At 39.4% G+C, this 23,860-nt stretch overlaps 1 protein-coding gene across 2 annotated transcripts in view; it reads left to right on the top strand.

Annotated features, from left to right (window-relative positions):
- LOC126469740 (dual serine/threonine and tyrosine protein kinase-like) overlaps positions 1-23,860 on the top strand; it is a 339,571-nt gene that overhangs the window by 116,166 nt on the left and 199,545 nt on the right. For both annotated transcript variants that reach the window (XM_050096949.1, XM_050096948.1), the window contains one exon: positions 2,649-2,868. In XM_050096949.1, coding sequence (XP_049952906.1) covers positions 2,649-2,868 — 220 coding nt within the window. The remainder of the gene's footprint in view (positions 1-2,648; positions 2,869-23,860) is intronic.

Below are 23,860 nucleotides of genomic sequence, written 5' to 3'. Positions count from 1 at the left end.
GAGAGTGGCAGACTTCAACCTTATCACCACCTTTGCTAGTGGTACGGTGCATGTGGAATGAATGGATTGCCAAGGGGACAGAGAAAAATGGTTTATTGATAAGCATATGATGTACACTTCAGTCATATTGTGAGTTTCACAAAGGATTAAGACTCGACAGTAACTGTCCTAGTCGGTGTAAGAGGGCTGCTAGGTGGACTATATGGTGGGCTGATAAACTGCAAGGTGTGGCCAGCACAAGAGAGTGTGTGTGTGTGTGTGTGTGTGTGTGTGTGTGTGTGTGTGTGTGTGTGTGTCTTTTAGCCTAAGCCATCGACAAGTAGCTGTGCTTACGACAGTGTTTCTTTGTTGTCTTTTATGGATGCACATAAATTTTTCCACTTCGTCACATTTATTTACCTCTCTTTGGCACACTTTCTTACTTTTGTTTATGTTGCTCTGTCAGTTCACCGAGGAGAAAAGCATTTTTTCTCTCACTATCTTAGATTTGAATGAAACTTGACTTATTTGGTCTACCTATTGAAATAAGTAGCAGTACAAAATTTTAACATTTTATCACTAAATGTTTCCACTGTTCATCGATTTCAACATTTTGATGATGAAAAATGACACATGTTAACATTTTGAAAATGAATTTTTTATTATTTATCTTCAAAACAAAGGAAAATTTGGAGGTTGAATACTCTATACTATAAGGACTGTAGAACAATATCTGATGCCTTTAAGAAAAGTATCAAGACAAGAAAAATGTATACATAAATTTTTGTATTTTATTTTGCAAAAATGATCCTCAAAGCATGAGATATTACTTGAAAAAATAAAATTAGTGGATATTTTGTTCTTTTAGCTGTTGTTTTTGCAATAAATAATAAAATTTAGTTTTTTGCTTGTGAATCTAAAGTAAACCATTGAAATTTCAGGGGTTCCTAATAATATGCTTTTGACCTAGCAAAGATGTTAAACGATTAAACTTATAAAAGAAACAGGCTCAGTCGCCAGGTTTTTTTTTATAGAAAAGAGACAAGTTAATTCAATTTTTTAAACAGAACTATGTACAGTAGACATAATTTTATAAAAGAAACATTTTTTTCTGAATAGAGCACCTACATTCCTTTGAAAACTGGTAAGCTCTTATAGTTCGATGTTTTAGGCTGTTCAACAATAGCTAGCATGTGAGGAATGGGAACTGTGCAAGTATCCTCTTATTTGGGCCAATGGATTGTCAGCTAAGGTCCTCAAGGATGCAAAAATTTTACAGCTACATCATGTGCTGTTGTATTTAGCTCAGTCATAGTCCCAAATCATCACAAATTAGAATATTTACAAGCTACATCTTGTGGTGCGATATGGACTTCATGGTTGATAAAATAAGGAACAGTTTAAGAAGAAACAAAATCAGTTGCTGACTAACCATATGATACTAAACTTATCTTAATGAAAAATTTGAAATATTTTCAAAGATTCTAAATATTCAGCACAGTAAGAACATAATATTTTTAAAATAAAGGATTGTTAGCTGAACCAAACCTGGAAACGGGGAACTGAAAACCAAAGCAATTGATTTAGTAACAAACTTTCACCATAGTGATGAACAGTCTAGAAATTTGCCCGGTAAAAAAGATGTTGGAAGCATAAGGAGAAAGCAGTGTGAAATAAAAGAAAAAGATTCATGCAATTATGCATGAAATTTATTTGCATTTTGAAAATTAATATCGAGAAACTAATGTTTTTTTTTCCTTCATTGGGTTCTCTTCACTTCAAAAGCAAAAAATACCAAAGGAACAAAATATTCATTACATTTATTATCTCATCAATATTCCATGTTTTGAGGACTGATTTGAAGAACAACAAAACGGATTATCCCTTTCCCTTTTATGTGATATTTGAGGTAAGGGTGAACCGTGTTTTTTGAAAAACAAAGTAATAAAATTTATGTATAAATTTTTTTCATTTCTTGGTGGTATTGTGGCTGAAGATGGAATATTATTATTTTATGTGCCACTAACCTAAACCAGAGAGAGATGAAATGTTAAAATTTGATATGGTTACTTATCGCAATAGGGAGGACAAATAAGGCAAGTTTCAACTAAATATTAGATGATGGGTGAGATGGCATGGATGACTTAACATGGAATGAACTGTGTGTGTTTCTACATTGCCAGACATTTCATTATTACATATTTTCCTGCCGCCATGGTACACTCGATTCTTCATGGCCTGCTGAAATGTGTAAATTATTTGGCCATTATTTTTAATTTCCTTTGTTGTTCTAGGGAAAAAAAACCATTTTCCATGCAGTTATTGTATGCCTGTAATCATGTAGTATATAGACAAAATATTTAATGTTCATTTTCCATTCCAGATTTTAATAAAGATGAATGCTAAATACAAAATGAGATGACATGGTGCACTTACCCATGTATGTGAGAGGACTGAGTGTTTAAATTCCCCTCTAAACATACTGATTCAGATTAGAAAATTACCATAAATCACTGTAGGCATAGGCCTGTGCTCTCTCTATGACCACCTCAACGTTTACAGGATGTTCACCTCTAACCCACATACATACATACATACATACATACCTACCTACCTACCTACCAGATCATCATGCACTATTCTAAATAACATTGTTCGTTTTGTTTCAGCATGTTCGTGAATTACAGAAAATGAAGGAAATATTTGGTGAGAAAGTGTTCTGCTTTGTTATTACATCACAAGTCAGAACACCTGAAAACTTGTGCAGCACATACACGTCATCACCTGTTGGTAAAATGCTTGAGGCAGCTGCACTTAGTATAGGTCACTCTTGTGAAGATGCTATGGAAAACAGGATTTTAGTTGTGTTTCATCAGTTATCACTTATTGGTGAGTTTTTTATATTAAATTTTTTGAATATCATTTTATTGAAAACTTGGTAATGTATAATATTTTTAATCACATGAGGAAGTAGATAAAAATGAGATGGGGGATACGAAATTGCAGGAGATATGAAACTGCAAGAATAATTTTATAGAGCAATGAAGGATCAAAGTCAAAATGATGCCCCTGAAGTAAATGACATTCCCTCAAATTATTGAGATCCTTTAGAGAGTCAGTCATGATAAAATTATTCCACATGTTTTGCAAGATGTAAGAGACAGGCAAAATATCCGTAAACTTCAGGATTGAGGTAATAATTCCAGTCCCAAGGAAGACAGGTGCTGATGTGTGAATGCTAGCATACCATCAGTTTGATGGTCGTTGTTGGAAAATATTGACAGAATTATTTACAGAAGACTGGAAAAACTGGTCAAAGCCAACCTTGTGGAACATAAGTTTGAATTCTGGAGAAATGTGGGGAAAACATGAGACAATACTGACCCTACAACTTACCCTAGAAAATAGGTTGTAGAAGGCAAACCTACATTTATAACATTTGTAGATTTAGAGAAAGCTTTTAACAGTGTTGAGCAGACTACACTCTTAGAAATTTTGAAGGTAGCAGGGATAAACTGCAGGTAACAAAAGGTTATTTACAAATTGTACAGAAACCAGACTGCAGTTACAAGAGTTGAATGTGAAAGGGAAGCAGTAGCTGAGAAGGAAGTGTGACAAGCTTGCAGTCTATGCCCAATGTTACTCAATCTGTACATTGAACAAGCTGTGAAGGAAACCAAGGAGGAATTTGTAAATGGATTTAAAGTTCTTGTAGAAGAAATAAAACTTCGAGATTTGCCAATGACATCGAAATTCTGTCAGTGTGCAATGGAACAGAATGGATAATGTCTTCAAGAGAGATTACAAGATTAAATCAGTAGAAGTAAACCAAGGGAAATGGAACATAATTGAATTAAATCAGGTGATGCTGAGGGAATTAGATTAAGAAATGAGACTAAAAGTAGTAGATGAGTTTTGCTATTTGAGCAACAAAATAATAGATAATGACCGAAGTAGAGAGTATATAAAATGCAGACTAACAATAGGAAGAAAAGTATTTTTGAAGTTGCGGAATTTGTTAAGATGTAATATCAATTGAAGTGTTAGAAAGTCTTTTCTAACAGTATTTGTCTTGAGTGTAGCCCTGTACAGTAGTGAAACACGGACAATAAGCAGTTCAGACAAGAAGAGAATAGAAATGTGATGCTCTAGAAGAATGCTGAAGATTAGATGGGTAGATGGAATAACAGATGAAGAGGTACTGAATTGAATTGGAAGAAAAAGAAACTTGTGGTACAACATGACAAAAGAAGTGATTGGTTGGAAGGAGATGACCTGAGGCATCAAGAAATTGCCAGTTTGGTAGTGGAAGAGGAAGTGTGTGTGTGTGTGTGTGTGTGTGTGTGTGTGTGTGTGTGTGTGTGTGTGTGTGTGTGTGTAAATTGATGTAGGATGCTGTAGTTATGCAGAGTTGAAGAGGCTGGCAAGGATAGACTTACAGGGAGAGCTGCATCAAACCAGTCTTTCCAGAAGACCAAGACGACGATGACAGTAAAGTAACACGAAATAGACTTTTTAATGTTCCAGCTCACAGAGCATGGAATCTTGTTGCATTTTAACTATGCATTGTAATGAAATTCCTATCATTATTGCCTCATCATGCTTTATGCTGTTTCTATTTGTTGTTACTATCATCATCATCATCATCATCATCATCACATTTTAATAGATTAAGACCAACTCGTGTAACTGATAGGGCTACTACATGAATGTGGTTTCTTATTTTTGCAATTCTTTTCTGGTGTTGTGCCATAGAGTATTTAAGATCAAAACAAGAAGAGCAAGATGAAAGTGAAATTTAAATGGAGAAAGCTATTACAGTGAGACAGAAGACTGAAGAGAGAGAGGAAAAAAAAAAAATCATGTGAAGGAGTGGTGGGCGGGGGGAGGGGGGGGGGTGAGTGAGTTAACAAGACAGTGGAATATGCTGGGAGCCAAAGGAGATGATTGATATGAAGACAAGGAAGTGAAATGCGCAGTAGGAGGGGAATGGGGAGGGGGTAAGTCACTTAAGTGTATACCACTGCTGTGAACCATTAAAGGGCTATAAATTTTGTTTGTCATTTCACTGAAATTTACTTTGTTAAAAATAGTGTTTTCACTTATGGTCTCTGCCAGTGTCATGGAAAATATGAATGTAGGAGAACTAGGACCCATGATTTCTGAATCACTGTCACCTCCTGTGGTAATCCTCATGACACGGATGGTAAAACAAGTATCCATGTCCCTCTTATTTAGTTTTCTTGCATGGTTTGTGGGTCACATATGCAACAACTAGCCATGATGTGAAACATGTTGGGACATTTCTATGCTACATTGTTAGTGGTGTTGAACTGTGATGGCTGTATGTTAACTTCTTAAGAAGAAATTAATAGCTCAGCCCTAACAGAAGACATCTTTTTGAGCATGGGTCAGTGTGAACAGATTATATTTTGCATCTGTTGGAAAAAAGTGTGTTGTGCACTATGAGCTGCTCTCCACGGAAGTGTCCATCACAGCTGCCATTTTCTGCCAATATCAGAGATGCCACTCTGTCACAGTGTAAGGAAAATGACCAACAAAACTGCATCAAGTGCTGCTACAGCACAATAATTTCTCAGAATAAGTTATCTATGTGTTTGTTCATGAAGTCTTCCCTCAGACAATTATTTTCCTGTCCTTGTGCCTGCAGGTGTTTACCTTACTTCCTCCTTGTTGAACCACCATCAAAAAAATTCCTTTCCGGATGAGAATGCATTTCATTTCTGGCTTGAAAGCATCTTTAACTCTGAACTAGTAGGTCTCTAAAGGCGTGGAATTTGTGAACTATCTGAGCATTGTCGAGTTGTTTTATATAAAGCTAGAGAATATATTGTTGTTGATTAGTTTCTCTCTTATGTTTACTGTTGTTTTCAATAAATTAAAGAAGAACTGCTGTTAAAATATGCGCTGTACTTACATAAATGAATTAAAATTTACCATGATATCCTTACAATGAAAGTATATTTTAGTAAACAAAAAGTATCTGTAACACAAGCATATCTAAATTGACACAAATTACTAAGATATTATGCAGTTGTGCAGTTCAAAATGATATGTTTTTACGTGCTGTCCTTTGTCATATTCAAATAGTATGAAAATGTGGTAGTTCAGGTAGATGCATTAAAAAGCTAGTTAATAAATGATTCATTATTTATAAATAAAAAATTATTCATGAATAAAAACTTATAAATAAAATTGATAGTCACAAAAATAACGAAATTTATTTTGTCAGAGACAGCAAAAGGCGTTAGCAAGAGTGCAGTATCTTAAGTTTTTTGCCCTTACACTATGGGCTACTGAAAGTAACTATAAGACTTAGGAGAAAGATGACTTACGGTTTCATCATTGATTTGTGATCTGACTGCTTATAGCTCTATCACAGAATAGATAAAATTCTGGCCTTCATTGAGAGAGGTAGCCTTCACTTTACAGCTGAACTATGTTACATCAGAGCTAGTAAACTGCTGTGGCATTGGTCTCTCCTGTATTGCCCTAGTGGTGACTAGGGGAGATAAATTACAATGTTAAAGACAAGATTAGTTGCAGTTTTTGCATGGAACAACTTTCCTGGACTCAAAACTATAAATTGAAATGTGATGCCACACCTCAAATGAAAATCACTCAGATTATTCAGTGAGAAGAAAATATCAAGTGAATTTAGCAGGATAATTCAGTGTCATCCAGGAAGTGACTCAATGACAGAGTTGACAAACAAGTTTCAGTTATATTACTGCAGAAAGAATAACAGCGATTGTATTTCTTGAGCAGGCTCTGAAGTTAGTCCATCTTGCATCTCGGAGACATGGCTACCGAGTGCCAGAACACCGAAAATATAAGCTAACGAGTCTTATATCCATTTCTCTGACTGGGTTTTGGGACTAGAGTATAGTTACTAATAATACTCACATGCACCTTCTACAAACTAAACATCATACATCAATAAATGTCACCATTATTATTATTATTATTATTATTATTATTATTATTATTATTTGTCTTACGCATACTGAAAACTGAAAAACTCATTCATCAGACGTGAGTCACTTTTTTGGAGCATCTCCATTGTTTATACTGTGAACATCATGAGTAGACATGACATCTTTTGAACATAATAGATTTAAAAAAGGTTTTCCTTAAGAACACTGACAGTAATATCTAGAATAAGTCATCTGTTAGCAAAACTGTCATTTGGTGTATAAATATGGAAAGAATGAGAAGTATCATCTACTCGTAACAATTGCAAATATAACTGCTGCTCCTATTTTGTCAGTAAAAGCAAAAAGCAGTTATGTTAAAGAGTTTTTCAAGTTTTAGTGTGCTTATGACAGAGAGAACCCACAAATAACAATTGATTCTCCAAGCTGGGTGTGGTGCTGATTTTCTATGCAGTGCCTTGCAATCGGCAAAAAGTGTTATTAACTTAATCCCTGATGGCTTCGTATGACTGACTGATGCCTCTAGGCTAGCATAATATTGATAGAGAACTCCCAAGGTGTAATGTGATGGCACAGATGGGCAGATGGTTCTAGAGTTAACAGAGACTGTCCATATGTTACTGGATCATGATGCCAAACAACCACTACTAACCACTGCTACATTTTAACAGTTGTCATTGTTAGCACTATAAGAGCACATATACTTGCTATGATTATGCGCTGTTTGGCATGATAGACTATAGTGATTCTTCATTTATGTTTTTGATCTGATGATGGAAATACATTACGTATATGAAGAAATGAAGTCCCATCCAGGTAGATAGTTGAGTATAAATGAATCATGGTCACAGGCCTCTATAAAGACTTCCTGTCCTCCATTATATAGTAAAATTAGCATCACTTTCTGAGTTGTACTCACTCCAAACAGGAGTACTGCTGAAGATAGTAGTGTTTTAGCAATACTTTGATAATTCCAACATTATTATTCTGATAGCCTAAAGAAGCCATTGGCGTGAAGCTTATTTGGAATTCCATTATTGCCAAACTGCAAAACTCGAGGAAATGCGTAGAGACTCTACCCATCACTCAGTTGGTGAACCTCCTATTGTTGTTTTGGATTTGCTCTGTCTTAGGTGTACTGATACTAATAACTGCATGATCAGAATGGTATGGGTGCTCAGTGAATGAGGTGGTGTTACTAGAGGTGGGTCGAACTCGTTCATTCCCGCGAACTACTTCATTCTTTTCACTCTTTGCCGTGAAGCGTTCAAATGAAGTAGTTCATTCACGAAGTACGGAAGCCTGGCGAAGTTGCCCAGTTCGCCGCTCAGACGCGGCTACGCTCGCATCGCCTCGCTCGTACAAAAAGCTTCGTAATACTTCATAATTTTACCAACAGATGGCCGAACTATGCAGTAACGTGCACGCAACGTTTTACGCTCTTACAGCGTCTGAGCTAACTTAAATAGAGCATGGTCGAAGGGGACAAAGGAAAGATAAACAGAGAAGCCTGTCACATATAAAGAAGGTATTACATTTAATCTTGCTCGACATTTTCTCATGAAGCGCCCAAAAAAGTCTTTATCTGCCAAGTGAAACATTATTTGTTGTATTCATGGACTGAAAACGAGGGCTACAAACGAAATGCATTCCAGTTTTATGTTCCTTTTAAAATTTAATCCAAAATAGAATGTGTATGTTTACCACTGTCACAAAGTCTATATATCTACGTTAGGTAATTATTCAGAAGTTTTCCTGTAGATTTTATTTTTGTTGAGAATAATAACCGTCCAGATTCAAAACAGTTTAAACTGTCACCTGCAGTCATTATTACGATTTCAGGTAAAATCCCTCTTTCAGTGTTATTAACAAACCTTTTATTTTCATGTTGGCTGTGCGTGCTCACACAGCCAGCCTCTTCGTTTGCGTCTGTAATATTCATTGGTCCGCAAGATGTCAGCACTGCAGGAAGCAGCTGACGCTGCCTTCCCCTCGCCCCTCACCACCGCAACCCCTCACAAACCTATCATTTCCCACAAACGCCGCGCGATTCGTCGACAGGCAGTAGAGGGGGAACTGAAGTGAAGGGAGAATGAGTGACGTAGCGCCGATGTAGTGAGAGAGGGGAAGAGAGTGAGTGAACTAGAAAGAAGTGAGGAGTGTGCCATCTGTGAAGAGTTTGAAGTACCAGTTCATTGAAATTGAGCGGTTAGTTCACACTTCACTGGAGTGAAGCGTTCATTTGAACGACTCATTCACGAGCTCCCCATCACTAGGTGTTACGCTGTCTAACGGCTTTGAATGACATTAGTGATGCTGCACTCAATCTAATGTTGACTACCTAAGTATATTTAGTGGAGTTATGAACAACAATTCCGTTTAAGTTCTACATACACTATATGACCAAAAGTATCCAGACACGCTCAAAAGCATATGTTTTTCATATTATGTGCATTGTGCTGCCACCTACTGCCAGGTACTCCATAACAGTGACCTCAGTAGTCATTCGACAACATAAGAGAGCAGAATGGGATAATCCACGGAACTCACAGACTTTGAATGTGGTCAGGTGATTGGGTGTCACTCGCATCATATGTCTGTGCACAGATTTCCACACTCCTTAACATCCCTAGGTCCACTGTTTCGAGTGTGATAGTGAAGTGGAAACGTGAAGGGACACATGCAGCACAAAAGCGTACAGGCCAACCTCGTCTGTTGACTGACAGTGTGTTGACAGTTGAAGAGTCGTAATGTGTAATAGGCAGGCATCTATCCAGACCATCACTCAGGAATTCCAAACTGCATCAGCATCCACTGCAAGTAGTATAACAGTTCGGCGGGAGGTGAGAAAACTTGGATTTCATGGTCAAGTGGCTGGTCGTAAGCCACACATCACGCCGGTAAATGCCAGACAACGCCTTGCTTGGTGTAAGGAGCATAAACATTTGGACAACTGAACAGAGGGAAAACGTTGTGTGGAGTGACGAACAACGGTACGCAATGTGGTGATCCGATGGAAGGGTGCGGGTATGGCGAATGCCTGGTGAACATCATCTGCCATTGTGTGTAGTGCCAACAGTAAAATTCGGAGGCATTGGTGTTATGTTGTGGTTATGGTGTGGTTGTGTTTTTCATGGAGGGGCCTTGCACCCCTTGTTGTTTTGCATGGCACGATTACAGCACAGGCCTACATTGATGTTTTAAGCACCTTCTTGCTTCCCACTGTTGAAGAGCAATTCGGGGATGGCAATTGCATCTTTCAACATGATCGAGCACCTGTTCATAATGCACGGACTGTGGCGGAGTGGTTACACAACAACAACATCCCTAATGGACTGTCCTGCACAGAGTCCTGACCTGAATCCTATAGAACACCTTTGAGATGTTTTGGAATGCTGACACCGTGCCAGGCCTCACCGACCGACATCGATCCCTCTCCTCAGTGCAGCACGCCGTAAAGGATGGGCTGTCATTTTCCAAGAAACCTTCCATCACTTGATTGAATTTATGCTTGCGAAAGTGGAAGCTGTCATCAGGGCTAAGGATGGGGCAACACCATATTGAATTCCAGCATTACTGATGGAGGGCGCCACGAACTTGTAAGTCATTTTCAGCTAGGTATTTGGATACTTTTGATCACATAGTGTATTTCACCCTGCTCTGCGGACTAGCATTCTAGTAAAAGCATAATGTGTGGTTTGTGTTTAAAAGATGTGTTAATAATGTAACATAGTGCCAAAATCATAATGGGGTAGTTCCTATTAGTGATAAAAATGTTCGTGGCATTTAAGCATGAATGAAAAGAAGGTAGAAAACAATACTCGTGTACTCAAACTGTATTAGCTGTTTGTTGATCTAAACTAATGTTCATATATCATTGGGCATTATTTGTTATTCAGGAAATCAAATGAAATGTTCTACATGTGTCATTTTAATAACGGACAGCAGAACGAGTAGTAATAGTCCTTAGCATTTAGTGCCAGGGTAAACCATAGATCCTGTGGTAAAACGAGAAGGGTAGAAGTGTTTCACTGCGTTGCCCACTGGCATTGCCATTTTTATTTAACAAAAAGATGATGACAACCACTTTGGGCTACAGTGGTTTACCAAAACATGAGGAACTGCATTTACCTTCTCTTTCTCAGAGCAGACTGGTACAAAAGTTGTCAGTTTATGAGAGCCACATACTGTTTCATGGATCTCAGCGAGCCAGAGGACACATGTAATTCAATGGATGACATCGCTGTATAATACATACAAGCACAATGACAGTAAATTATCATGTGACTGTTATCAGTTAGGACAAATAAGTGGTCATAACAGCTCACTATTAAATCTCTCTTCATGGTCCATTGCTTATGACAATAGGGAACTGCCCCTTACGTATATTAGGTGTGATCCAAAAGTAACGGGAATTTTTTATTTTGTTAAAGAATCTTTATTCATCATTGTCAACTTTGTCCCCTTTAGAGTAGTCTCTCTCTGATGTAATACACGTATGCTAATGCTTTTTCCAATCTTGGAAGCACTTCTGTAACTCGCATTTCGTTGTTGTGTTCAACTCCTTCAACAATTCTGTTTTTACCTTATCAGTGGTGGCAAAATGATGCCCTTTCATGTTTCTCTTCAGCGTTGGGGATAGAAAGAAGTCGTAGAGGGCCATGTCCGGCAAATTCGGTGGCTGAGGCAACATAACGGTTTTGTTATTTGCCAAAAAAATCACGAACAACCATTGAGGAGTGAGTGGGAGCATTATTGTGTTGCAATTTCGAAGAGTGGTTTTGCCACAATTCTGCTCATTGTCTTTGGATTGCTTCATGCAAACAATGCCTAACTTCCATGTTGTATACCTAATTGACCATATGATGACAAGGCAGGAAGTCGTGATTCAATATCCCATTGTAATGAAAGAAAACCATGAGAAGACCTTTTGCATGTGATCAAACTTTTTGAATTTTTTCAGTCTTGGCTCTTTCAGGCAATTTCCATTGGGACAACTGGGCCTTGGTTTTAACTATTTCATTACCTGTTATAATCTTCTTTAAAAGTTCTGTATCGTTGCCGACTTTATTCAGCAATTCTTGAGCGATGTCTTTGTGACGTCATTTTTGGTTGAAATTCAACAATTTTGTAACAAACTTTGCTGCTACAAATTTCATGCCCAAAACATCTGAAAAAATTGTTTGACATAAGCCAAAGGATATGCCATCATCATTAGCAATCTCTCTGATGGTGATTTGCTGATTTTCCAAAACCATTTTCTTTACTTCTTTCACATTGTTGTCAGTAATTGAAGTGTTAATGTGTCCAGGTTGGGTGTTGTTGAATACAACATTTAGATCCTCTTTCAAACTCTTATACCACATGTGAACTGTTGTCTTACTCATAGCAGATTTGCCAAAAACTGCAGCCTACATTTTGAATGTGGTGCTGCACTTCATTCAATATTCAATCAAAATTTAATGTAAATCTTTTTCATCCATCGTTTTTGAAAGTGAGTATTTGCCAAGCACCCAAAAACACACACAACCTTTCTGATTGTTAAGAATAAACTAACTATTCAAAACAGCTGAAAATTCAAACATATATCAGGAACATGTGCAACAACAAGATAAAAAGAAAGGAAATTTGGATGTATAAAGTCTACAAAATTAAAAAATTCCCATTACTTTTTGATCACACCTCGTGTGCTAACAAAAATACACTGACCCTTGTTACCTGTGAAACTACAGGCAATCCACTGCATCTTATTCCTTTTCTACGAGCTGTTGATTATTTCTTGTTATTAAATGAATAATCTTTCTCACCAGCTCTGCAAATGCTCCACTGCTTTCAAAATCAAAAACATGAGTACAGGCAAATAATATGCTGCAGGCGATTAGGTACATGTCAGCTTGGTGAAACAAGACATTTGATGGTGTGACATATGCCCATTGCAATCGAAAGAAAGGCAGTAGGCTGAAATTTGCAGCATGACACTCAGCAGCAAAGCACACGAAGACCACTAAACACTTTCAAGAGCACTCCATAGGGACATAGATGGCCAGTCAACAAATCACACAAATCAGCCCCATCAGAGCCAGTTAAGATGATTGTGGAGATTACAGCCTGCTGATGCAAGACCAGGAAAGGTAACAGATGGTAGAATGGGCCACATGGGCCGGGGGACTGTTGTGGTTAGCTGGAATCTTCATTTCTGCCACCCAGTTCTTGCCAGTCACAAATCCCTGGAGAAATAATTCCAGAACACAGACAGAGGGAATAATTGAGCATTCCTAATTTCATGACCAAAGCACATGAGGGTACTTGGAATGCAGTGTACATCTTGGTTGCAAAGGGGATGGTACTTCTTCTTTTTTCATACCTGTGGCAAGACACACTCATCCTGCAATGGCTCTGCGGTCATGATAGAAGGGGATAGCATGACTTGTACATGATGATGTTCCAGTCTGCTGAAGTGAACAGTCATGGAGAAGTCGGTCAGACGCATTTCGACATTGACTGCTGATGTCAGTTGCATAGTTTGGCAGGGTAGCTCATAGAACAGAGAACACTTATATAAAGCAGCAGTCTCAGTTGAAAAGTTATTTTTATTACCAATACCATTCCACCCAATTCTCTCTATATATACTTATGGAAACCGATTACTGTATCAATCAGCCCATCATGGAATAGAATAAGCTTTATACAAAGAAAACTGCTTATTTATTTATTTATTCCATGTGATCTGATGGCACACAGTGTGTTGCAGATGTCGGAAAATATCATTTAACATTGTTAACATATATTAACGTAAGCCTATAGTATCCTAATGTATTATATTGCTCAGTGTTTTCAATTTAACACAAACAGCAAGATTACTGTTCTAAGTATTCATTTACAGAGTAAAAACAGTGACACAACAAATATGACTTCACGGCTTTGCTAAATTTTATGTTGTCTTCGGTGGACTTAATACTAGTGGGAAGATTGTTGAACAGTTGGAGGTCCATGTGGAAAACTCCCTTTTTACACAGTTGAGTGTTTGTACATATAACATGCAGGTTTGCGTTTTTCCTGGTGTTGTGTTCATGTATTTCATTATTTTTTACGACTCTGGGGTCAGTTGGCACTGTGTGTTTTCTGAAGAATTTTAGAGTCTCAAGAATGTAGAGGCAAGGCAGTGTAAGAATTTCCAACTTTCTGAAGATGGGTTTGCAGGAGTCTCTGGGTTTGCTTCCAGTAATAATCCTCATTGCTCTCTTCTGGATTCTGAATGTGCTCAGAGCAGTTGGAGCATTTCCCCAGAATATTACACCATATTTTAGGTGGGCTTGTATGTAAGCGTAGTATGCGCTGGTTAATGTTTTCAGGCTAGCACATGTTTTCAGTACACTCAATGCATAACAGCCAGTACAAATCCTGGCATTTACCTTTCCTGTATGTGTATTCCATTTCAGGTTATCTTGAACCCACAGACCTAGGAATTTGAAAACAGTGTCGGTATCTATTGACTGGTTATTTATAGTGACCGATGGCTGAGAGGAATTTGCATTTTGTGTTGTGTGGAAGTTCATGGAAGCTGTCTTTTTCGTGTTGATAGTTAATCTGTTGATCTTTGCCCAGTTGCCGAGTTGATCAGTAGCCGAGTTCACAGCTTTTTGCACAGCCTCTGTATTCTCCCCTTTGAGGAGTACAGTTGTGTCATCAGCAAATATTATTGTTTTGTGTGCATCAACATTCAGGCTCGAGTCATTAATATACAGGAGGAAAAGTAGGGGTCCCAATACTGAGCCCTGTGGAACACCTTGCTTTACAGTTTTATTACTTTATAGTATTTCGCTTATTGAGTTGCTTTGTCTATTAGTGTATTTCATGCTGACTCTCTGCATCCGATTGGTTAGGAATGTAGCAATCCAGTTGTTTGCAATTCCTCTGATACTGTAGTGTTCTAATTTTTCCAGTAATATTTTGTGGTCAACAGTGTCAAAAGCCTTTGACAGATCCAGAAATATGCCTGTTATGGGTTGTTTTCTATCTAACAGTTCTAAAAGCGTATTTATGCAATCATATACTGCAGTTTCAGTAGATTTGTTGCTTCTGAACCCATGTTGAGCTAAACTTAGTAAATCTTTTTTTTCAATGAAGTCCATCATTTTTTTGGACATTATTTTTTCAAAAACTTTAGAAAAGCAGGATGAGATTGAGATAGGCCTGTAATTATTCATATCTTTATTATCACCTTTTTTGAAGACAGGAATTACTTTAGAAAGTTTCAGAGCTTCAGGGAAGATACCTGCCTGGAAAGAACAGTCACAGAGGTGAGTTAATGGTTCAGCAATTGTGTGTTCACAATTTTTGATTACAGCTGCTGGGATACCATCAATTCCAGCTGAATACGAATTTTTTAACTCTCTGAGGGCTTTTGCAACATCATTTTCAGTGACTTTGGTAATGAAAATTGACTCTGCACATGTGTGATATTTTTTGTTTGCTGGTTGGTAATTTGTGTTAGGATTATTTTGGACCAGTTTTTCAGCTATGCTTGTAAAGAAATTGTTGAATAAGTTCACTACAACTTCGGGATTAGATATAGATTCATTGTGGAGTTTGATTTCTATGTTCGTGTGTGAAGCTTTCATTTCCCCTCTTTCCCTTTTTATGATATACCACATTGCTTTTACTTTATTGCTGGATTTGTCAATGTACTCATCATTCTGCATCCTTTTTGCTTGTCTTATCACTCTTCTTAGGATACATGTGTAGTTTTTATAGTATTCTGTTAGTTGGGGGGAGTCACTACTTTGCTTACATAACATGTGGAGTATTCTTTTATGTTTGCAAGAGATTGTTATAGCTGGTGTAATCCAACTCTTGTTTCTATTATTATTATTATTATTATTATTATTATTATTGTTATTGTTTATTCTTACTGGTTTTTGCGGAAAGGCCTCTTCAAAGTTGTGGATCATTTTGTCAAGAAATATGTTGAATTTCATGTTGACATCATTGGCTGTGTAAATCTCTGTCCACTTTTCTTTACTAAGGAGGGCATTTAGCTTGTTCAAGTTCTCTTGGGTGAAAAACCTTCGTAAAGTTTTAGGTGGGACTGGGTTTGAGGTATCTTTGCTAACATCGACCTTTAGAATGACAGCTTGGTGGTCGCTGAATCCTGCATTGTATACTTCTAGAGTTGGGTTAAGTTCATTTCTATTTGCAAAAATTTGATCTAGAGCTGTCTTGGATGTGGGTGTTATTCTAGTGGGCTCGTTTACAAGGCCATGCAGATTATAAGTTTTTGCAATGTTAATCAATGTTTCCCTGTTTCTGTTGTGGGTGAGAAAGTCTATATTAAAGTCACCACATATAGTCACATCCTGTTTCCTCTGACTTATTTTGGATAGAAACAAGTCCATTTGTAACAGAAAATCATTAATACTACTGGAGGGGGGACGGTAAATTGTAGCTACAATTAGATTTAGATCTGTAAGCTTTATGGCTGCACATTCAAAGATCTTATCTGTTCCTATTTCCTTTAGGGTAGGAAGTGGGCTATATTCAATGTGTTGTTTGATGAAGATGGCAACCCCACCATGTCCATCATTTGATCTGGAGTAGTGTTCACACAATTTGAAGTTGGGTAGTGAGATTAGCTTAACCACATCAGTGCAGAGCCAGTGCTCTGCTAGGCATACTACTGAGATATCGCTGAGTTCACTGGTCAGCAAAATTCTTAGGTCATCAGTTTTGTTGCTCAAGGATTGGACATTGTGATAATAGATTTTCAGGTCTGAGTGGGGTTTACTCAGGGGGCTCGAAGTCATATTTACTGTGTCACTGACCTTTAGTTTAAATTGTGCTGTATTCCAGGTATGTTGACTTCTGAGCAGTTGTGCTGGTTCTGTTGGTCGTCCTTGGCAGCCATCTCATCTTCCAGATGGGCCTGAAAAGTATCCACATGCACTTCACACTGTTGAGGCATCACATTGACGTTTTGGAGGGATGTCTCGATAATGTTCACCATCACATTATTGATCCTTTCAGGTTCCTGACCTTTTTGAGGGGTCAGGGGGTTTGTGTTTCATCTCTGTGACTTCGTGACCCATTTGTCTAGTGTAGTTTGCACAGTATGGCCACTATTACTCTTTTTATTTCTCATCTTGTTTGTCTTTATCCAATTGCTTATTAGCGTCTGTTTATAGTTTCTGACTTTTGGTTTCTTATTGTCCCCCATAGTTGTCAGGAAGGCCAGTCTATTGCAGATAATCTCCTTGCCACATTTGTTTATGTGTAAGCCATGTGTTGTGAAGTGATTTCTGGCTAGTCTCTCTATTTCAAAGTTCACAGCAATTCTATTTTTGTACGCTTGTTTAGCTTAGTTTTCTCTCTTTAAATTGCTGGGTTCTGCAGCAAAACCACCACTTTGTCAGTATAGGGGTAAGACTGCTCCTTTGTTTCCTCTCTGAGCCTGCTGATACTTTTACTGTGACAAAGCAGGTACTTTTTGTGGAATGTATTGATGAACAATTTGAAGTAGTTCAGTCTTTGGTAAAAATGTATATTGGATTGCTTTTGATTAAAGCTGCCTCTGATGTGTAATCTGCAGCTCTTCAGGTGGTTGACATACCAGTGACCATTGCCCCACACAAAATTTCAATATGATGCAAAGAATAATCTTCAGCAGAGACCTTATGCTGAAGATGAGGAGCTACAGGCTAATCTCGTATAGTGGCAAGGTGTACATTTTGTCAGACACATCCAAAAGGTCCCAAGGAAACGATCATTGAGCAGGTACATGTGCCTTTGTCTTATACTTTGAAGTCATGGTGTACAGTTTTAATGTGAAACCGTACATCTCACCACCCATGACGTGGTTCCAGTGCTTATGCTTTGGTTGTATGTCATCCGGCTGCAAAGTACACTGAAAATGCAGCAACTGTAGACAATCACTCCATGAAGGTAGTCTTCCTGAACGACCATGTTGATGGGTTTGCTGAGTCTTCAAGAAAGAAAAGAAGATACAGGAATGCAAATCTTTTGGCCACCTGTTGATACTGAGACACAGAGATATGAACACTTACATCCTGTTCACATGATGTCAAATTATGGAAAAGTCACTACCATCAGCCCCAATAAATCAACTGTTTCCAAACCATTCCTCCCACCACTCACCTCCCCTGCAGTCCCCATGACACCATCTTTGCGAGTCACTTTCAGCACTTGGCCTGAGAAGTAGCTTCCTCCTCCATTGTTTACTGGTGAGAGGGACACCTCTCCCTTGAAACCCACAGATCAGCCAATGGCTGAAGAAACCATAGGCTATGAGTCGCAGGGCTGCCCACTATTCATCTGTCCCTACACCCGTCACAGAGAGGCCCTTGTGAGAATCTCAGCCACCAAAGGGTGTGACTGGTCCTCCTGTCCCATTTTACACCTAACCTGAACACACATAACACCGTCATTCAGTGAGAGTGTCACCTGCCAGAACTGCAACACCTTATTTCCTTTTCTTCCTCAATTTGCGTAGTTCTATAAGAAATGTGCTTCACCAGTGACCATTCCCCAGTGCTCCATGGTTACTGCACGTTGAGTAGGAGCCCTGCTGGCCCTAAGAGGGCATCTGGAGGGGTCGGTCTGTACATTGGTTCACACAGGTTTCGTTAGTGACTGGACTCCCCTTCATACCACATTGCAAGCAATAGGTGCAAATGATTATTTACCTCCAGGCAGGCCACTTACTTACATAGAATTGACCAACTTAATCCAAAAACTTCACCCCTTTTCTCCTACTTGGGGACTTCAGTGCACACGACCCGTTGTGGGAGGGTGGGGGGGGGGGGGGGCTTCTCTTATCAACCATGACCTGTCTCCCCCTCACTGATGGTACTCCTACCCTCTTTGGTGCCACTCATGGCACCTTTTCAGCTATCGACCTAACAATATCTTACCCCAATCTTGTGACTTCACTACAATCATCACTATAGGATGACTTTTATGATAGTGACCACTTTACAGTTATCCTGTCTCTTCCTTGCCACCCCAGATGGACTGACTAGCACAATGGGTGCTTTGAAAAGTCAACTGGCAGTAGTGTTTCTTGCTGTTACCTTCGCCTGCTCTGTCAGACTGCATTGACGAAGCTGTGCAAGAAATTTCTGATGCAATCACCCACACTGCCGGAACTGCTATTCCGCTTTCTACAGGTCCTCTCCATTGCCATGCTAGACAAAAGACATTGCAAGAGGTGCGCAACATTTGAATTGATATCCTTTGCAGAGGAAACTTGTCACTTTTTAGCTACTTCATGCTAGGTCTCACTATCTGATAAAACACAGTAAGGAGTGCTACCTCTCCTCCTGGAAGACATATGCCTCTTCATCCTAGGTGTAGGCCAATCTTTGTAGTCTTCTGGGCCACCTGAGATCCACAACTGTACCTGGTCTTGCCCTTTAGGATGGTCTCAGTACCGATTCGTAGGCTCTTGCTGACCACCTTGCGCTGCACTTCTTATGCAGCTGCTGTCTGGAGGCATAAGTGACAAATTGAAGATATCCCCCTCTCCTTGGCCCTATTGCATGCTGAATTATTTCATGACCCATTCACTCACTGGATATTGCTTCAGGCCCTCGCCTCGTCTCACAATATGGTCCCGGGCTCTGGTTCCATTTACAATCATATGGGGGACCGATGACCATGGCAGTCTGGTCCCTTTCATCCCCCAAACCAACCAACCAACAATCATATGGTACAACATCTGTTACACAACAGCTCCAGTTCTCCAATGTCTTCATCCATATTTGGCTCGACGGTGTCTTCTCTTTGCAACGGCTAGATAGTATCATTGTTCCAGTCTGTAAGCTGTGCAAAAACCCAACATCTGTCGAGAGTTACTGATCGATTTGCCTCACCAATGTGCTCTGCAAAGTGTTTGAAAGAGTGGGTGTCCACAGATATGCTGGGTTCCTCCTACCAGTGTGGTTTCTGGGAGGGGTGTTCCACAACCCACCTATTTGGGTAGATTGGAAATCACAATCCAAGAGGCTTTTTCTAAATGCCAAAATCTCATTGCAGTCTTTTTTTTACCTACATAAGGCACACCACACTGCCTGGCACCATTACATTTTACGTACCCTCCATGACTGGGGCTTTTGAAGCCAATTTTTAGTCATCAGTATTTATCCCACTGGTTGTTCCAGGTTAGAATTGATACATCTGTTTGTCCCTTGTAGGTCCAGGAGAATGGCTCCCTGCAGGATTTTGTGCTGAATGTCACACTCTTCCTCATCACCATAATGGACTAGTGACCTCTGTTGTCCCACCAGTCATTCTCGCATTGTATGTCAACAACTTTTGCATTTGGTACAGCTCTCCACTCTGTAGCCTTGGCTGTATGCCAGCTCCAAGGTGCTATCTAACACATCTCTGCTAAGACCCTTTCCCGTGGTTTCTATTTCCCTCCTGCAGAAATGCGGGTCTTGAATTTTTGTTATCGTACCACTGTCCATCCTGACCCAAAACTCTACTTGGGATTGTTGCACAGTACTGAATTTTCAAGCTCCTCATTGACAAGTTGTTTACTTGGCTGCCCCATATTTGTCAACTAAAGACTAATTGCACATGAAAGGTTAACACTCTCTGCTTTCTTCTCCACATCTCTTGGAGTGCAGATTGTACTACTGACCTCCACATCTACCAGACTCTGGTACAATCCCGCTTAGACTATGGTTGCCAGGTTTATCATTGGGTGGTGCCTTTGACTTCGAAATTGTTAGACCCAGTCCGTTGTTGTGGAGAAAGACTAACCATGGTGCCTTCTGTACTATTCCCATAGGCATTCTGCTTGCTGAAGTGAGCATCTTCTCCGCAGTCCCAACAGTAGCAACTTGTGCTCACCAACACTATCGCAATTCAACAGTTTCCTGATCATCCAACATATCCTATCCTTTTTGCACATCAAGGGCATCGACCCCCCTCGTCTTGGCTGGGATTACCAATTGGAATGTGCCTCGCAGCCCTCTGTCAGGACCTCCAACTATCCTCTTCAGAATGTACTCTCCATGGTTTGTCACACAGCTCCATTTAGAGTTTCAGAGTGTTACTGTCTTTTACATTGATTTCTCGTAAGCCATAGATAGAACAGGCTTTGCTTTTGTGTCTACTGTGAGTCAGGAATATCGTTTGTTGCCAGGAACATGTAGTGTTTTTGCGATGGAGCATATAGAGCCCTCCGTTTTATTAAATGGTCCTCCCTTGATCACTTTTTAATATTTAGTGACCCAGTGAGCAGTTTGCAGGCCATTGACCAACGTTACTCTTGTCACCCTGTGATATCTACTATTCATGGTCTTCTGTCTGAACTTAAATGACCTGTTTTATTATCTTTTTCTGGGTCCCAAGTCGTGTGAGTATCCTAGGGAATGAACTGGCTGAACATGTGGCTAGAGATGAGATTACTCACACCCCATTCACTTTGACAGTCCCTGGTGCAGACTTGCAGGTGCAACTGAGGCCTTTTCTCACTTGGAGATAGAACAACAAGTAAACTCCTTAGACATGTCAGTGTGCTATCATAATGCTGCCCGTGCTCAATTTGATAATTAACAACTTACATCAATAACAATAATAATTAAGAAATGTAATTAGTGGTAAAGTGGTTACGTGATGCGGGATTTTATTATAATAAGAATGGTAAAAGCAACATAACAATTGGTGTAAATAGAGTGGAGATACTTAAGTTTTAATTAAGTGAGCCGACTCAGAGGTGGCTGCAGTGCAGGGAAGACAGTGTTTGTGTTTAGGGGAAGCGCAGATGATGGCCTCCAATATCACCAGTCAACTGGTGGATGAAGCCAGCAGGGCCTGAAAAGGGTAGGAGGAGTTGCAGGGATAAAGAGAAAAGGACCCAATGTAAAAGTTAAAAAGCGATTCTCAAGGTCAGGTGCCCCAACACTTGGTCCCTGTGGATGAGTCCATTAGTGGACTCAGCCGAAAGGAAAAATAGTCCAGCGTACAATTTATTGTAGTGGACAGTAGAGAATGCACCATATTTGTTAAAGCAATGTGTATAGTTTATCTCTGTGTACATAAACTTAATGTTGATAATGGCTGTAATGTGGGGTCTGAGTGGGCTACGGTCAAGGGGGGGGGGGGATCAGTGTTGGGGCTACTCCTTTTTCTTATTTATATAAATGATATGCCCTCTCTTATTACAGGTAACTCTAAAATATTTCTGTTTACTGATGACACTAGCTTGGTAGTAAAGGATGTTGCGTGCAACATTGGCTCGATTTCAAATAGTGCAGTACATGACCTAAGTTCATGGCTTGTAGAAAATAAACTAATGCTAAATCACAGTAAGACTCAGTTTTTACAGTTTCTAACACACAATTCAACAAAACCTGACATTTTCATTTCACAGAACAGGCATATGATTAATGAAACTGAACAGTTCAAATTTCTAGGTGTTCAGATTGGTAGTAAGCTGTCGTGTAAAGCCCATGTTCAGGATCTTGTTCAAAGACTTAATACTGCTATTTTTACCATTTCAACGGTATCAGAAGCGAGTGATTGTTCGACATGAAAATCAGTCTACTTTACTTATTTTCATTCACTTATGTCATATGGTAGGCTATTATACGTGGTGTCCACAATGAGACTCCAACATTTGAACTCATAAAATCTGTGTTTCCTAATTTATTGACGAACAAATACAGGGAAATCATTCAGCAGCTCATCAAGTTTTCATACACAGGTGGATGGTTCGGTACACTTGAACATGGGCACCATGGGTAGTGCGAAGAATATCAAGTCTATAATCGATTTCGTGCCATGTGTTGCGGAGCATCTGTTCTGTGACAGAGTTGATGACAATTCTTATGCGCTGTTTCAAGTCTTGCAGTACTGGTGTATCGTATACCTGGTCTTTCACATAACCCCACAAGAAAATATTGAGGGGGGGTTATGTCGGGCAATCGTGGCGGCCAAGAAATTGGACCTCCACGGCCAATACATCGTTGCAGGAATGTGTCATTTAAAAATTTTCAGACATCAAGGCTCCAATGGGATGGTGCACAGTCCTGTTGAAACATCACATTTGGCTGCAGGTCTGTTCTCTGTGGCACGGCAAATTGTTCCAACATGTCCAGGTAGATGGCTCCATCCACAGTCGGCTCCTGAAAGAAAAATGGCCCAACAATGCGATTTATCATCAAACCACACCACACATTAACTTTTGGACTGTCGCGCACGTGTTCCCTAGGTGCATGTGGATTTTCGGACACCCAAATGCGCACATTGTGACAATTGACAGCCCCTGACCCGTGAAAGGTTGCCTCGTCAGTAAACATCATGCGTGATAAAAATGTCACGTCCACGGCAATGCATTCTAACATGACACATGCAAATTGTTCTCGCTTTGGTCGATCATCGGGCTTGATTTCTTGCACAACCTGAACTTTATATGCGTACAAACATAATCGCTGATGAAGCACTTTGTGCACTGTTGAACGTTTCATACAAAGTTCTCGTGCTGCCTGTCGCACTGACTTCTGTGGACTTTGTTTGAATGACCGCCATACTTGTTCCACATAATGTTCGCTGATCCCAGGCTTACCACCACAATGCCCTGTTGCAACACTCCCAGTAGCCAAAAACTGATCACATCACTTCTTTATAGTCTTAAACAATGGGGGCACTTTGTTATAAACTCGACGAAAGTTACTTTGCACTAGGGTCGCCGATTTTGTCTCTGCATACCACCAGACCACTTGTGCATGCTCCTTCATATCCTCCATTTTGCTAAAACAATTGATTGCAGCTCCACTACGGCCACTTGGCGTATCAAATTTGCACACCACAAACTTGTTGAGTTACTCTCTCTGCCCCTTCAGGATTCACAGGTCCACCATCTGAAATGAGAAAGATATAGGATATTAAAATGTTGGAGT

Source organism: Schistocerca serialis, chromosome 3 (assembly GCF_023864345.2).
Source record: "Schistocerca serialis cubense isolate TAMUIC-IGC-003099 chromosome 3, iqSchSeri2.2, whole genome shotgun sequence".
Classification (NCBI taxonomy): domain Eukaryota; kingdom Metazoa; phylum Arthropoda; class Insecta; order Orthoptera; family Acrididae; genus Schistocerca; species Schistocerca serialis.
Note: the sequence above shows the minus strand (reverse complement) of the source record. Positions and strands in the feature narration are given on the sequence as shown.